The sequence below is a fragment of the Montipora foliosa genome, chromosome 3, assembly GCF_036669935.1.
Source record: "Montipora foliosa isolate CH-2021 chromosome 3, ASM3666993v2, whole genome shotgun sequence".
Taxonomy (NCBI): Eukaryota; Metazoa; Cnidaria; class Anthozoa; order Scleractinia; family Acroporidae; genus Montipora; species Montipora foliosa.
In genome coordinates this window covers 63294714-63312213 of record NC_090871.1, presented here as the reverse complement: position 1 = coordinate 63312213, position 17500 = coordinate 63294714, and the positions used below count along the sequence as shown (strand labels likewise).

The window sequence follows — 17500 nt, the reverse complement described above, 5'->3', positions numbered from 1 at the left end:
GCCCTGTCCCCTACCTCTTCTGCAATACTAAGATCTTGATGGTGGTACGCTATGGCTTGCTTGAAATTACCAAGACTGTCATAAGCGTTGCCGAGATTGCAATAGGCTGCTCCTTCTCCGGCCCTGTCCCCTACCTCTTTTGCAATACTAAGATCTTGATGGTGGTACTCTATGGCTTTCTTGAAATAACCAAGACTGTCATAAGCGTTGCCGAGATTGCCATAGGCTGCTCCTTCTCCGGCCCTGTCCCCTACCTCTTTTGCGATACTAAGATGTTGATGGTGGTACTCTATGGCTTGCTTGAAATTACCAAGACTGTCATAAGCGTTGCCGAGATTGCCATAGGCTCCTCCTTCTCCGGCCCTGTCCCCTACCTCTTTTGCGATACTAAGATCTTGATGGTGGTACTCTATGGCTTGCTTGAAATTACCAAGACTTTTATAAGCATTGCCGAGATTGCCATAAGCTCTTCCTTCTCCGGCCCTGTCCCCTACCTCTTTTGCAATACTAAGATCTTGATGGTGGTACTCTATGGCTTGCTTGAAATTACCAAGACTTTGATAAGCGTTGCCGAGATTGCCATAGGCTGCTCCTTCTCCGGCCCTGTCCCCTACCTCTTTTGCAATACTAAGACGTTGATGGTGGTACTCTATGGCTTGCTTGAAATTACCAAGACTGTCATAAGCGTTGCCGAGATTGCCATAAGCTGCTCCTTCTCCGGCCCTGTCCCCAACCTCTTTTGCAATACTAAGATCTTGATGGTGGTACTCTATGGCTCGCTTGAAATTACCAAGACTGTCATAAACGTTGCCGAGATTACTATAGGGTACTCCTTCTCTGGCCCTGTCCCCTACCTCTTTTGCAATACTAAGATCTTGATGGTGGTACTCTATGGCTTGCTTGAAATTACCAAGACTTTGATAAGCATTGCCGAGATTGCCATAAGCTCTTCCTTCTCCGGCCCTGTCCCCTACCTCTTTTGCAATACTAAGACGTTGATGGTGGTACTCTATGGCTTGCTTGAAATTACCAAGACTTTGATAAGCGTTGCCGAGATTGCCATAGGCTGCTCCTTCTCCGGCCCTGTTCCCTACCTCTTTTGCAATACTAAGATCTTGATGGTGGTACTCTATGGCTTGCTTGAAATTACCAAGACTTCGAAAAGCCTTGCCAAGATTGCCATAAGCTCTTCCTTCTCCGGCCCTGTCCCCTACCTCTTTTGCAATACTAAGATGTTGATGGTGGTACTCTATGGCTTGCTTGAAATTACCAAGACTGTCATAAGCGTAGCCAAGATTTCCATAGGCTGCTCCTTCTCTGGCCCTGTCCCCTACCTCTTTTGCAATACTAAGATGTTGATGGTGGTACTCTATGGCTTGCTTGAAATTACCAAGACTTTGATAAGCGTTGCCGAGATTGCCATAAGCTCTTCCTTCTCCGGCCCTGTAACCCACTTCCTTAAAAATGGCTAATGCTTCTGTGTAATTTGTTATGGCCTTATTAAAGTCAGCTGTGTCCTGATAGTATCTACCAAGATTGAAATAAGCCAAACCCTTGCCTCGTCTGTCTCCCTCCTTTCTTGCAACGCTAAGCTCTTGCATATGCCGCTCCAAAAGGTCCAACTTTTTATCCACCATTGTTGATAATCAAAACCAGGAAGTTTTTCTCAGAAATCTGGGGTGCACCTAGAAGATAAATGAACGAAAAGACAATAGGTTCAATGCTCTGAGTACAGGATGCTAAACCGGCACAGCAAGGTTAATTGAACAGCGAAGGAATAACTATCTTAAGCTAGTATTTCGAAAGAAATATGCCTTTCTTCATCAGGGTTTCCCAAGGAATGATTTCGGCTAATGGAGACAGTTGTTACAGAATAAATACTTGGGCATTTAACAGACTAAGAGCGTTTTATACAATAATAATCACCGAACATTAAAAATAGAAATTCTATTATGTAAATGAGGGAAAAACAGCCTATAGAAAAGCGATGGCATCCCATTTCATCTTTCTTATCGAAAGCTAATTAAAAGTTCCTAACAGGAGGGGATGCCATTAAGAGTGTAATATTCAATTTTCTGACATTGACGTCAAACTCATAATTTTTTATTTCATGTCTAAATCTATCCAATGTCGAAATTGCTTGTTTTTTCGTCACTTTTTTTTTGTCTGGATACCTGGTTACTCCATGTATTTTGATCCAGGGACTTTGAATGAGCTAATTGAACTGCTCACATGTTTCCATTGAGAAAGGCTTCTCGTCAGGACAGAATTGGCCGTTTTTATACTAGAGATGCATAATCCGGTTATTCAAATTATGCCTTTCCCTCTCTTTCTCCATACGCCAAAATCATTCGTTGGGAAACCCTGATGAAGAAAGGCATTTTGAAAATTGGCTTAAGATAGTTATTCCCTCTCACTGCTCAATTAACCTTGCTGTGCCAGTTTAGCATCCTGTAATCAGGACATTGAAACTATTGTGTTTTCGTATTTCTCGCGTTGTTTAAAAAAGTAGGTACGCAATGCGTACATGTGGGTAGCCACTTAGACACCGTACTACCAATGGAGTCTTTCACTCCCAATAGTGCCACTTATAGATTTTACTCTGTCTAACGCCAGACGATTTTACTCGTCAATGGGGAACCCCACGGGACTGAAAGGGTTAAGTATGCTGTTCGTTTTCATTTGGGTTCTAACCATTTACAATACTAGCTCTCTACGAACTTCATTGGCTTCCCATTGCCTATGGAATCAGGTTTAAGATTTGGGTACGACGATTTGCCCACGGCATTGTGATCCGATTTGGAGAAGTAATAACTAAAATTGCGCCTGCCCACACGAATGGTCATCACACATGGCAGTGAAAGGGGAGCGCGGATTAACCCTTAACACCGGCTAAAACCAAACTGGAATGCAAAATTACAAACTGGAATGTTTGATTCAGTACAGTTTTAACCAATAGGAATCAAATATCAAGTGGTGGCTTATCAGTACTGAATCAATCGACTGTTTCATACCCTCTCTGCCAATCGTAATTCTTGTGATGACAAGTTGTCTGGCTCAAATCAAACCACAACTGAAGCAGTTTTGTCCAAGCCAATGAGAAGCAACCACGTTCCAGGGTTCTCCTTATTAGGCGGTAACCGGTAAAATCTACCGCTTGTAAGAGCACTTATTACCACCTGCAAACGCTCAGAAGTCACTTATCCGTTGCAGAACGTCCAACATTAACCAAATGCTTTACCGGTTTGAAAAGGCCCCAACCAGTTGTGCTGAAAACTAGGGAGAGCCCTGTGTTCGTGCCAATTTTTTTACACATTATTTATTCTTTAATTTCTTTATGAACATAAAGCAATCTTTGACTCACCGTCAATACTGAAACTGTTTGTGACCTTCAGCAGACAATTTTCATACCGACTGCTAAATCACTGTTTAATTTATGGGAGCAAAAATGACTTGCAATACGGACTTGTTCCTTACCAGCCAAAACGCAGTCAAGGCATGCTATTTTTTGAGAAAGCCGCATTACTTATAATTTTTACACACGCGCGCACGGATAATTAAAGAAAAAACAGCAATTACATGTACTTACTTCGCCCGTTGTGGATGAATGTTGGCATTTGCAGGCAGATCTGGATTTGATCCCAATCAAACAAACACTTATTAAGCCCTTAATGTACGAGCTCTTGCGATGAATTGCACGCCCCTTAGAACCTTTGTAATAAGAAAGATCGACTGCTTTTCTTGCCGTGTCTTAGTCAAATTTTTTTTACATTCTGTAAATAATTATTTGCCTCTGAAGCCTTGCTTTAGCGGGGAACTAGAAAGGAAAAATAAAAGAACAAGGAGAAAAAAAGCTTTGAATCATTCTCTGGTAAATTCAATTATTGCGATTGTGAATTGAATTACATTGTAGACACGTGCCCGTGACATTTGCGCTGGTTTTGGTGTCGTTTAAATTGGCGTGACGGATTGTTTTCCTTTGCTTATTCACTGATTTTGTCCACCTTAGTTCCAGAAGCATATGAACAGTGATGCATATATATCTCTTTGCATATAGGTCCACATACCATAAGGTTGTCTCACTGATAACTGCGTCAAGTCTCGTGGACTTGTTTAGTTGACTGATTTCGTACGTGAAAAGCTTGATTGCCCAGAGAGCCTTCCAACTGATTCAGTCACACAACCCGACTTATTCAGTTGACCCGGAGAACAGCAAAAGTTACTGCGAGTGCGAGGAAAATCGTAGGGATGGTCTTCGGCTATTATCCGGCGCTATTCATGTCAATAACTGATTCATTTGTAAATTAATGGTAACCCGCTGATTCAGTTGGATCTTCTAACTCGAGAGCAGAGAAATGAAAAGGTGTCCATTGCCGGCTTGTCCTATTTGCTGAGAGCATTGTTCTATAAACCTTATTAACAGAAATTCCGTTGTATGTGTCGAAAACACTGATGTATAAACTTTCCAGAAACTAGCGTGTGCATGTCAAGGTGGCTTAAACCAGCTTCAACCATTTTTGAGGGAATGTCTCATTAGACGGACTAACTCTATAACGCTGTTTCACTTAACGGCAATGTTATGGTACCACATGAAATGCTGCCGATAATCGTTGTGATGCACATGTTACTGTGACGTAATAAATTACCATGGCAACAGAAGAACCATCTAAAAACGCCCTATATTTTGTGTTAAAGCACTTAGTATCTCAAAAACGAACTAAAGTGTCCCCCATTTTTTATTGCTGAAAAGCGATTAGCAGGCTAAGATGAAACTCTTTGCAAAGTTAAAAAAAAAATCTGGAGCAGATTCAGAACCACATTAAAATTTCCCAATTGTGAAGGTGGCTATGAATCTGCTGCAAAGAATTTTTTTAAACTTTGCAATGAGTTTTGTCTTAGCGTGCCAATTACTCTCCAGCAATAAAAAATGGGAGTCACCGAGTTCGTTTTTGAGATATTCGCGTGTAAAGATAAAATATAGCGTGTTTTTCAGTGGCTATCTTGTTTTCATGGTAACTTCGTGACTGTGCTACAACTTCGGTTATAAATAGTTGAAATTTTGCTAGAACAGAAAGTCAAGCGCAAGTCAAGTTTTTAAAACTGAGCAAAGCTTAATCCGCGCTCCCCTTTCACTGCCACGTGTGATGCCCATTCATGTGGGCAGGCGCAATTTTTCTTATTACATCTCCATTGGATTCCAAATCGATCATAATGCCGTGGGCATATCGTCGTACCCAAAAATTATATCATCTATCTCAAAAACACCTTTTAAAAGCAATTAATAAGAAAATAATAACCGTTAGTTTCACGGGCAGTAATACAATCTGGCTGCACTGATCAATGTACTCGCTTCAGGGACAACTGGAAAAGTGAGTGCTCGCAGTGTCGTACAACGATACATGATTACATGGCCTTACATATCTTGCTTACTCGATTTTCGCAATTGGAGCGATTGCTGAATACCCGTCCACAAAGGAGCATTTACGTTCGCAATGCTAGCCACAGTGCCGAACTGAACGAAAGTGGTTTTTGCGCAGTTTGCGTCAGATAGAGTGAATTCAGTAGAATGGCTGGTGCTGCAGTGCCTTAGTCGACTTACGGTAAAATTGAGCTGAGTAGAGTGGCTAGTGCCGCAGTGCCGCGGTGCTTACCTCATGGATTAAAGAACGAGGTATATACAACAATACGACTGTGGCGGCACTGTGGCAGCAGTGTTTTTAGGGTCCATTTCTGGTGGCCGGGTTTTGACATTAAATCTGTAATAGGTAGATTTCACAAAGAGATTTCCTGCTCAATCTTAATTTAAGTGATTTAATTTAAAGCTCACCCGCACGTGCGAGCAAAAGCCCAGCCTCTGTATCCAGAGAAGAATCCAACACTATAAGTTCTCATGTGTGCCTTGATGTCCTTATCACGTTTTGCTACTATTACGCATTGAACGTTTGCTGGATTGTCAGAACTTGAGCCACAAATTCCCCCAACAAACTCAGAATAGAACCGCATGCAGTCATAATGGTCTGTGTGCTTTGTCCTTATCTCTTGCGTGACAGCTCTGACGACACAATCACGGCACAACTCACGAAAGTCATGAAGCGTTCGACTGGTTTAATGGTTGTTTCAGGGCTTAAAGGAAAATCCAAGAAGCGTATGCTTACATAAAGGGGAACACCTTTCTTAGTTTGTTTTGCAGGTATGTTCACAAAGTGAATTAAGGAAACTTGTTTGTGCAAAAATATGGAATGGAATGAATCTTGCTAGTATGCAAATTTTTAGGTCAGTTATTTTAATTAACGGATATGTCACTCTTAAACCAAGACAGTTAAATTTCAATGACACGTTCCCCTTGACCTACAGTAGTTCCAGTCAATTCACGTTGTATTGTATCAGTAAACCTAGAGTCTCGAATTGTTTAGTGAATAAATCGAGATTAGCGAGTGTGATTTCAATATACCTCGCCTCTGCTTTGGTGGTCAAAGGTCGACTTTTGTTGACAAACAGCATGTTGAAATTGGGCCTCAAAAATCCTCCGTTACATTTACCCAAAAATTTTATTGAATTTAATTGCAGAGGAAACATTGCTTATTCCGGTGATTATAGTCTCGTTTGAGAAAGCCATGTACCAAGATGCTTTTTGACGGTCGAATCTCGCACAAATTTGGCACTGACCCCTTGCAAAATGAATTTCAAGTTTTCTGTTAAGTTCTGGAAATTTCTGGAAATTTCTAAAATGTGACAGCCTTATTCCAGAGTCAAATTCCAGCTTTTATTCCAGAAATTGCTTTCCATTTTTTGCAATTTTTGGGTTCTTTCAAAAGCTGGAAATAGCTTGAATTTCATACATCTGTCAGGTGCTGCCAGAAAATGACAGTTTCTTCCAAACTTCATTTCTTGCAGGAAACTGGAAATAAACTAGCAATAGTCTACAGCTTGTTAACACTTTTAACATTTCTCAAATGAAACAAATTTTTAGTTTATTACAGTTTCTATTCTATAAATTCAACTCTTTTCAGATAAAAACTTAAAGAAATGTTTAGCATGCAGTTTCTTATTATGTATAAAATTTAACAAGTAAGAAAATTCCTTTGTAGAACCAGACATATGTAAACGCTATGTAAAGTTTATCATATAACTATGTTGAGCTATATAAAGCCTATTTATTGCTCCTTACTTGCTATACTTGTAATAACTATGTAACTTGCTACATTACATAGTTAAGTCTGTGTAAAGCATATGCCATTACTATTGCAATACCATTTAAAGGTCACATAGCTCTCTGAAATAGCTTATGAATGTGAATGTGATATCTTTCGAGTTAATACATTTACTTAGCTTACGCAATGTCCTTTAAAGGCTCCAAACTTTGAACATAAAAGCACTCTGTACATGGAGAAATGAAAAAGAAAGCTTTTATTCCGATGTATTCAATAGGTTGTGAGAAAAACCAATCAACGGATTACCTTGTTTGATGCTCTCTGAGTCTCATAATCGGCCTTATTCCAAAAGGAACATGATGCATTACTCTCGAAAATTACACACTCCAAGTCAGCACTTAATCCTTTCAATGAACTCCAGTATCTTTCGAATCTTGCTCCGTAGAAAGATTGTTATCCTCCGCCATCTTGGATAACACGTGAGAGACAGGATCGGGAACTAGTGCTTCCTTTTCGTTTTGGTCAGCAGTCAGCAGCATGGCACTTATACATAGGGCGTCCATAGGGCGGTGAAACGGGCATTCCGCTCTTGGTCCAATGTGCGATGCGGACAAGGACTGGCACGAGCGCTCCTTCCGCGTTTCCGGTGCAATTAATGGCTGCCAAAAATATCCTCTTGACGAACCAGAAATCAAGTTTTCTTTCTTTATTTTTGGGCCACCATTAGTGTATCATTTAAAGGCCTTTTTGATATTTTTGACCCAAAACTCAATACTATTTTGTCTGTCAAGTATTTTCGTCGGAAGCTGCTTAAATTTGAGTGAAGTAAGACAGTGTCGAATGCAGGTATGTCCCGCTTACCGTGACCAAGGGTAACCGGTCGTTTCGCCAACGTGTCAGCTCGCCAACGACCTGTTCGCCAAAGTATGAAGTCTATTTGCCAACGTCTAATAATGTCAGTTCGCCAACGTCCAAAATACTTTGTGAAATAGATCTAAATTTTATTTACAAATTACCAAAAGAAGATAATGTGACCTTTGATCCAAGATGAATTGTTTGATTCGGCTTGAAAATGTTCGTTTCACTCTCCCCAATCTCTGTCTCTCCCTCTCTGTCTCCCACGCCATGCACGGCTTTATTTGTGAACATAAACCGGCTGTAAAACCTTGTTATTAAACATTTGCGTAGTTAAAGAGCCATCGAGTTGAAATATGTTTGTTTGATTACGCGCTTAGAAACGTTCAGTTGTTTCCTGCAAATTTCGCCTACGTGTTTGTTCTAGTCTCACAGAGGGTTTTTGCATTGTTTGAAACACTGATTAAATATTTGCGGCAAAACTTTTTCCTTCCCCCACTCAACTATTAAATGTTCCCCCTACAGCCTGCTTCTCTACCAGTCTCTTTTCTCTCTGTTACGGGAAGAATTAGAAACGCGATAAAAACAATGTGAGCTCATTAACTTCGCTTGTGCGGCATGTTGCAAAGGAGGTGAGAACTTTTTCAACTTGAATAGGATATTGTTTAAACGTTTAATAATATGTAACTACCACAAAGAACAGTTAACACCAACAATATCTGCCAATCAAATTCCTGCGATTTTGATCCGGCTTAATAAGGCATTGCTGTATAAAAGGTCTGTGATTTTCTGTTCAATTCAACCCACTCATCTTATCGAAGTATTTTCGCTGATCAAATATGTTTACAAGAGTCACTCGAGATGGAAGCTATTATTGTATCTATTGCAATGAGGAAGTAACAGCGAGACTGGAAGTGCTCCTCTGCGATGGCTGCAACAAATGACAACATCGACGTTGCAACACGGGAATTTCGAGACAGCAGTATAGAGATGCTGTTAAGACCGGATTAGGGATGGTTTGGCGATGCCTATATTGCAGTGAGATCACTGATCCAATTGGGGAGAGTAGCAGAATCGAGGAAGAGATGGATGCCTTTGACATTCCGCCATCTTTTGGTATGCTTGTTTTTTCACTTTGTAAAATTAAGCATTCCTTACTTGTTAACCTCATTTTCTCGCGCGCTTACCGGCACGAGTTTCAACGAGTTTTCATTTGGCAAAAAACCAACTCCCCGTGGTTAATGAGACAGGTGAGGTGGTCGTCCTAGGTTTTAATGTTCCAGATCAAGGTGTCTCTTCTAACCCTAACACTCATTTTTTAAGCATACCTTAGCGAAAGAGACTCGGAGGACATTTAGAGAACTCAGCGATGAAAATGTTCTTTAAAAGAATACCGAGTCCTAATTGAAATTTGTAGACAACGTTTCAACGTTTGGCTAACGTCATTATCAAGTCAAAAAAGTGAAAGATAAAAAATGTTTAAATACTAAAACGACAAAAATGTGATGGAATGTTCTTAAACAAAGAGCTTTACGTGAATGGAATCAGTCTGCGAGAAATCTGTGTGTTGACACTAGAATTGCTGCTTGATGAAAAGCATCTCATAGACGAGACAGTCAAATTTTTAGGTCATGTTAGATGAACTGACTGCTGCACCTTGTCCAGCCCTCCCTAAGCTTGCGCATGTGGCTAGAACTGCCAACCGACTCCGGCAGAAACTCAGACCCGAGCAACCGAAAGATCTGGTTTTCGAACTGGTCGAGGAATGTCTCCCTCCCGGTTTCTTCCAAGCCGACCTGACAGTTAAGCAGAGAAGGCATCTGATCTTCGCCAGACAGGAGCAGCTAAATACCCTGGCCAAGGCTAAATCCTGGTACATGGACGGAACCTTCAAGCTTGTGCGACACCCATTCAAGCAGCTACTGACGGTGAATTCCGTTCGTCCGATCCGGGGAATATGCAAAGCAAGGCCCACTTGTGTTTGTCCTGATGGCCAACAAGAAAGAAAAAGACTACAAGAAGGTATTAATCATTGTTTAGTTATAAATTAATAAAACTGAGAAAACATTTATTCAGTCTATTGAGCATTAAAGTAAAGATAAAGACATAACGCAATATTCGGAATCGAACTGGGAAAACATGCAGTTTCCAAGTATTATACTAAGGAATCGAACTCGAAAACGTTATGCATATGCAGCTTCCAAGTATTAGTAAAACTATCCAAACCTCTTTCTACTAATCAATATCCTAGCATTTGTGCCCGATGAAAAACTGAAGCAGTATCGAAACAGGTGAGGCTATTCGACAGCTGGGAGAAGTACGAAAGGAAAGAGAAGACCGCCGCACAGTTGCTGAAAACGTGCTCACATCTCAACGGCGCCACTCGTGAAAACTGAAGTCAGTAAAAATCACAACCAAAAAACGGCTCCTTTAGGAGCCACCAAGTTTGCAAAAGAATATGACCAGCAATAAACTATCAATAAAGAAAACTAATAAAATTTGAGGGGGGATTGGGGCGCATTGAAAGGTTCAATAACAAATATGGCGGTTCACATCAACAATCCCTCTCATGAAGTGAATTGCAAGTTATCTAATTGACAATTATTTTCAACGAAAAAGGTGTTTTTGGACGTTGGCAAACTGACATATAAGCGTTGGCGAACCGACTTCATACGTTGGGGAACAGGTCGTTGGCAAACTGACACATTGGCGAAACGACCGGTATTCTGACCACGCCGTGTTCCGCTGCTTCTTTTAGGAGTACTCCACATTACTCCACTCTAAATTTTACATATGTTTAAGATCGATAGCTTTTACATAACATAGTAAAAAACCAGGTGGATATATTTGGATATAGCAGGGTTTCAGAACTTCAAACTTGCTCACTAAAAATCGCTCGCGACGAATCGGATTCCCCGCCGCAGTCAATTTTACCAACAATATTTTAAAACTATTTGCAAGATTTCACCCGCTTGGGAAAATCAACAACAAATACGGTTTAATCAGGGCGCTTGTAATTCCATCTTGATAATTTAAATAAAATACGAGTAAAGCTTGCTGTTAATACTCTGTCCGAAAAAGTTTGCAAAGACATGGCTTTGCATGAAAACACCACAGAAAAGATACAAGAATTTATGAAAATGTGAAATGCTTTGAATATCTTCAAAGATAACAGTCCACCGCAGTCAATAACAGATCAACGTGTTACCAACTTAAACCAACTACTTAATTACTTTAAAACCTGGAAAAAAACATTCCACAGAAGGACAGATGTGTAAGAACACTTCATAAATGGCAAACAATGTTTGATCTCGAGGTAATATATAGACTAAACTTAAAATAGATCACAGCAAAACAATGCAAAACTGATAAGTTATTGTAAAGACCATGTCCTTGCCACCTTAGGTATGACTATGCAAAAAAGCCATACTATTCCATGGCAATTCCTTCATATTTTTTACCAACTGAGGACAAAGCAATGATTCCAGTTCCTTGTAGAATATCCTCCCCTGAAGAAAAGCAATTTGTAGCCTATCACTACGGCTACGTTTTAAGACTCCCCATCCTCTCCCAAACCCCATATTGTTTTCTTTGCCTTTGTGCAGTTTGGCCCCAACAAATAAGCTAACCTGTGGCTGATCAATATGATCACATTTTGTTCCACTGTGTGAAACATAAATAAAATAATTAAGAGCATGAGCCCTGGAACATACCTTAAAAAATAACAATGACTGTATTTATTGTTAGGCTTGACGAGCAACACCACACAGAGAACTTAAAAAATGTAGCATAACTATTTCATACTCAAGGATCACAGGCATCTATCTTTGGGTGTCTGAGGGCTTATTTAAAGAAAAGAAAAAAAATGTGTGTCCGATCTAGCCCTTTTACTCAATCAATTAGTACATATCAATACAGTAACTCTCTGTTTCATATTGTTTTCAAGGTGTCAGTAAAAGGCCTTAAAGGACTTCTACATCTACATCTAGTGAGTAAGTATTCCAGCACTCGGCAAGGTCCCTTTTTGACCTGTGGCTGTTTCTGCTTAGGTGGCCTCATACACCACGAGCCTTTTTGGAGACATCACCGCCAAGCCGGCCTTGTCTGCTGAATAATTTTCATGGTCAAATACTTGTTAATCCCTCCTACGTGATTCAGTTTTTCATACATGTACTATCTGGCTGTTTCTGTGATTAAAGTTTTTAATTTCACACAGAATTTGTTAGCCTTATTTTGGGGTTGAGAGTTTGCTTTGTAAATTTCTCCCCTCATTCTACAGACTAACCCTAACTTTGGTCTATGATGTTTCCTCAACTCAGCCACCATTCCCACACAATATTCCCCTCAAACTACCTGCTAATTAGTGAATGTTTTAGTTAGTGGAGAGAAACCCCTTCTTGTAAGGAGGATTCTTCTATCAACACCAATTAAGAAAGCTACAAAGGTTGCTAGGTTAACTGCTGCTTCATGTATTACTATTAAATAGCCAACCTTAATTTCACTTGAACAGTTCATCTTTAATTTAATATGGCTCCTTCTTGGGGCACCAGACACAAATGGTAACATAATTATTGTTTAACTTCTGTTTGCAAGACATTATGTTTTGGTGCGATATTGTTTCTTGTCGCCTGTTTCCATTATTTTATGTCATCTGTATTTCGTACACAAAGTCGATGTTTTTGCCATACATTCCGACTCCCCTCAGAGGGTTTTTGATTCAAATGCTTAACCACTCTGCAAAATTCCAGTCTTATTGATTGAGTTATAGAGACTATAATCCAAAAAAATACATTTATCACTCTTTTGTAAAGGTCATTCAAAAAATGAGGGCGCTAGCATTTATTACTTTGTAATATCTTGTCTCATACAATCAAAAACATTTGTTTCCTGCTCCGGAAGCATAATAAAAGTTAAAAAGTTTTACAAACTCGGAGCTAAAAGTTAAAACTTATGAAATATTTCGTTCGTTTTTCAACCGGACTTCATCAGTCAATAATATGAATGTTAAAAAGATGAATTTTAAAAAAGGTTTTTAACGCCTCTTGGGGGCTAGAATTGTGTCATAGATGGCCTTTTTTAAAATTCATCTTTTTAACATTCATATCATTGACTGATGAAGTCCGGTTGAAAAAAGGACGAAATATTTCATAAGTTTTAACTTTTAGCTCCGAGTTTGTAAAACTTTTTAACTTTTATCTTGTCTTATATTTCCAGTTTCATTTTTTGTTTTTGATTATGCAAATTAGAAGATTGTAGGACTTATTTTCAGATAATTAATGGTAAGAGGTAATAATATTTAGCTCTATTTTCTATTTTGGTTTGAAAATAGCATGTTACTATTTCTGCTTGTGAGAGCTAACCATAAATAGGCTTACCAAATTCTCTTGACACTAACTATACAACTCTTCATACTAACTAGTAATCTACGATGGTATGTCATTTAGCCTGAGGTGCACTCTGGTCAGCCTGTGTTCAGTAAGCTCTCAATAATGACAATAAAAAACACTTTACCCAAATCCTGTGCCAATAATATCTCTGAACATGACTGATTTCTAAAGACATAATTAAACTTTGCACAACTATTGTACTTACAGTAAGGCACATAATTAGCTCAATTATCATTCAACTACAGAAAATATTGTGGTAATCAGGGGCAGATCTAGACCTTGAGCTAAGGGTGGGGGGTGGCTTGCCCTGCCGGCTTTTCCTCCTGTGGTAAAGTAGTTTTGTGGTAAATGCAAGCATTGTGATTGGTTCTTTCTTGGTTGGGATTTTGCTATGACGACCATTTCTTTGGAAGCGGTCATAAGCTGTGTAATATTTGTTTTTGAAAAGCCACAAATTCAGACCTCTCAACCTCAAAACACCGAAAATCTGAAGACTGATGTCAAAAAATCTGGAGATTGATCGACCTGCAGACACAACCAAGTAAACACAGGTTCTTAATAAGAGAAAGTTTTTTTTTTCCTGCTTATATTTTTTTAAAAACATGTGTGGACCTTAACAACACAGGAATAAACTTTATTTTCACAGCTTCAATACTCACAGCTTAAGTCCAGCCAGTGTGTGAGCACTGAGCTGATCTCATTGCTCAGGCTCCAGTTGTTCGAAGGGTGGATAGCACTATCCACTGGATAAATTAGTATCCACTGGATAACTCAATTGCTTTTGCTAGTGTTTATCCGGTGGATAGCGTTATCCACCTTTTGAAAAACCGAGGCCAGCATTATATGCAGTAGCTGCCTTTTAAGAACTATCCAATAGTTCATCAGGTTCGTCAGCAATTTCCACCATTTTGAAAACGTGATCAAAATGCGAGAGACTGGTTATGATGACCTAATTTCAAACAGGTGTTCTATATATGGTCATTGACGACAGTCTGTCATGGACTGTAGACAGATGAAGAATTGAACAGCTTCGTTTGTTAGGTTTAACTATAAATTTGCACAGAATTGACGCAAGAATTCACCTAAGCAAGCCAAAAATGAAATGCTGCAAAAAAAAAATTATTCTTTCAGCTTGCGCCTCTATTTATAGTGAGATTTGTCTGTCTCGTCGTGAGACCGTGAGATTGAACTGAAAACCGTGAGTCTCAAGACAAAATCGTGAGACTTGAGAGGTCTGCAAATTCAACAAGCAACCATGGCCCGAGTACCATATGATAAACTACTTTCTAACTAAGCTTGCCCAAGCCATACTGAGGAATATTGCACCTTGGTCATTTTTGTCTGGACCTCGCTGCGCTCCATCTTTAGTTCCACAATGTTCAACCAATATTCCCCAGTATGGCCCTCCAGCTCGGTTAGTAAGAGCTTAATATTTCCAAGTTGTTACTTGTATTTTGACTTGCCTTTTGGGTCCTTCAACACACAGCATGAGTCATGAAAATACTCACCAGAATATAAGCAAAATGTAAAAAAAATCATGGCTTATCACCTTTTCCATGGAAATGGCTTGTATGGCTCTGAACAAGAAAGCACCAATCAAAACACTTGGATTTACCTAAAGACCATAGGTTATAGGAGAGACCAATCAAAAACAGAGGGAAAATGTTTGTTACATTCACATCAGCTATGTGTCTGGGACATCTGAAGAATTTTTTTCCTCGTTCAAATCAAAAAAGTCGTCTGTGATGTTCTGTAAAAACAATTCTTCCAATTCTTCGAGTGAATCGCCGATCTCAACACTTGCCGCCATTTTGAAAAGGCTTTTTAGTAGACCCCAGTCTACTGCATCACACCTTTTTGCTCGGACCCGCTCGTTCCACCGCCCGGTCTCTTTCCGCCCTGTGGCCTGTTTCTCAAAAGTCCCGAAATTTTTCGGGTCTATTTCGGGTGCCACAATTCCCTTTATATCTTCGCAACGCCGAGGTTCTAAGCCAACAAACTTCGCAATCCTCTTAGTTTTTCTTACATTAAAAACATGTTAAAGGATCAGCTTTTCAAAATAAGCAGATTGCAGTTTGACGAATGACTTTTCAGGCCCGAAAAGTTCTCGGGACTTTCGAGAAACAGGCCCCTGGTCAGCAGTAACCAGTCCAGCTCTTACAGGTTTTGCGCGGTTGTATTCAAACGCTTCATCTACGATCACGCTTTTGTGGTGACGATTTTTTTTTTGGTAGTTTTACTCTTTAAATGCTGATCCAGGCAAGGAAATGCTTACAACAACTCAAGTAAAAAGGTACGGATTTTTCGCGCGTTGCTAAGGAAGTGAAATGTTACTTCCGGTAACTGACGTCATCATATCATGAGCTGACAAGAAAACCCACTCACAAGCAAAAGTCACCGCACAAACTGTTGTTTCCATCGAAGGTTTTTCCTCGCCCTTCCTCGCGCTCGTTCGCAGATCAACTGCGCTTGCGTAAACGAACTGACTTCCGATTTGAGAAAAAAGCTAAATTTGCGGTGGTTTTAAATTGAACTAGACCCTCGTGAGGGTACACTGGGTTGCCTGTGGTACGTGCAGCGTTCCAGGCAATTTTTTTCAAGTTGGGGTTTGTAGCCGATATAACGCGCGCTCTGATTGGCTAATTGTGACTGGCTCACAGGCCGATTACGGGCTTGCAAAAACAAAGCAAAAGGTAATTAAAAAACCATATAATAAACTACTTACTAACCGAGCTAGTTCGAGCCGTACTGGGGAATATTGGCCCTGGGTCGTTCTTGTACGGACCTTGCTGCGCTCGGTCCGTACTGCCACGACCTCGGGCCAATATTTCCCTGGCAGTACGGCCCTCGCGCTCGGTTAGTAAGAGGTTATTAAGGGGTCACCCAGAAGTCATACCATCAGAGGCCCTTTGGCTCACAGGTCCTCACACGTTCGTACGACGAAACAGATCCTTTTCTGAGGTTAAAAACCTGGCTACCGGCCTAACTCTTTTTCCTACTTTCCCAACCGCGAGAAAACCGCGGTAAATCAGCCATCGCCAAAAAATGTTTGTTTTTCTCAAAAAATATTTAAAGTTAGGAGGAAACAAAAACATCATTTTAAAGCTAAGAAAATAAGCTTTCCAACAGCATATAACTTATTTACAGACAACTGAAACATTTTATAAAAGCGAAAGTTGAACGAAAAAATTGCAGACTGCAGACCAGGGATAAAATGCAGACTGAGGGTAAAATGCAGACTGCAGACTGCAGACTGCGGGTTAATAAAATAATAATGAAAAAAGAATTATAAGAGTGTTAGTAGCCGTTTGTACTTTCACACTGAAACCCCAACACAGCTCCCATTGCTTTGGTTGCCCCACCGCATGTTTTAAATCCGGATTTTCATCGAACTCTGTAAGAATTGAAGCTGTTTGAATCCTTGTTGTTGTTGGAAAAAGGACAGTTTCGTTAAGTGAGTTGCTATTAGGCAAAGAAGTCACCACCCCGTAATTCAACTGTCCATTTTGCTGCACTGAACAAAGTAATCGAGTAATTACCCAATAACTCAATTTATTTTGACACGCATGGCTACAATACCAATTAACAAAGACAGAGATAACGTGGATCTTGCAACCAGTTAACGTTTTAATTCTGTCGGGTTAAGCCAGTATGACTGAGGTGTAAAAATTTCTTATTGGGATCCTTTCATTCGCTTTCGTGTACGTTATGTTTATCCTTTAGTTCACAAGTTCGTTTGTTTTGCATCTGGAAGATGCAATTTTCAATTATAACCTCTCCCTAGGGGTTATCACGCATAGCTTAACCAATGAAGTCCCCGCGTCCTAATTGCTCGGAATACATGAAATTCTTTGTGCATTTCGTTGCACCGAAAAAAGACATTATTCAGGTATTCGAAGTAATAATTGTTGGTTTTTCGATCGATTTCCCTCGATGTACCGGTGTGACAAATAATTTGGAACATTGCAATGCATCTGGAAGCGCAAAAACAAAGCACAGATGATTTCAACGCGTACGATCGCATCCCCAAAAGGTGCAGCGACCTGCAGTCATGATAATGTGAGTTGTTGACAGATGTAAAACCGGATTGTCTTTCAAACAATCTTT

At 39.9% G+C, this 17500-nt stretch overlaps 3 protein-coding genes across 3 annotated transcripts in view; 1 reads left to right on the top strand and 2 right to left on the bottom strand.

The window, feature by feature from the left end:
* The window catches only part of LOC137997902 (tetratricopeptide repeat protein 28-like), a 209108-nt gene that overhangs the window by 2560 nt on the left and 189048 nt on the right, over positions 1-17500 (bottom strand). Inside the window, exon 5 of the mRNA XM_068844223.1 lies at positions 1-1468. This exon is cut by the window's left edge and continues 180 nt beyond it. Coding sequence (XP_068700324.1) covers positions 1-1468 — 1468 coding nt within the window. The remainder of the gene's footprint in view (positions 1469-17500) is intronic.
* The window catches only part of LOC137997910 (solute carrier family 22 member 15-like), a 103673-nt gene that overhangs the window by 45504 nt on the left and 40669 nt on the right, over positions 1-17500 (top strand). The gene's annotated exons all lie outside the window — the stretch shown is intronic.
* The window catches only part of LOC137994316 (uncharacterized), a 19683-nt gene continuing 10832 nt past the window's right edge, over positions 8650-17500 (bottom strand). Inside the window, exons 7-8 of the mRNA XM_068839898.1 lie at positions 14943-14970; positions 8650-9992 (exon numbers count right to left, since the gene is read on the bottom strand). Coding sequence (XP_068695999.1) covers positions 9918-9992; positions 14943-14970 — 103 coding nt within the window. The 3' untranslated portion in view covers positions 8650-9917. The remainder of the gene's footprint in view (positions 9993-14942; positions 14971-17500) is intronic.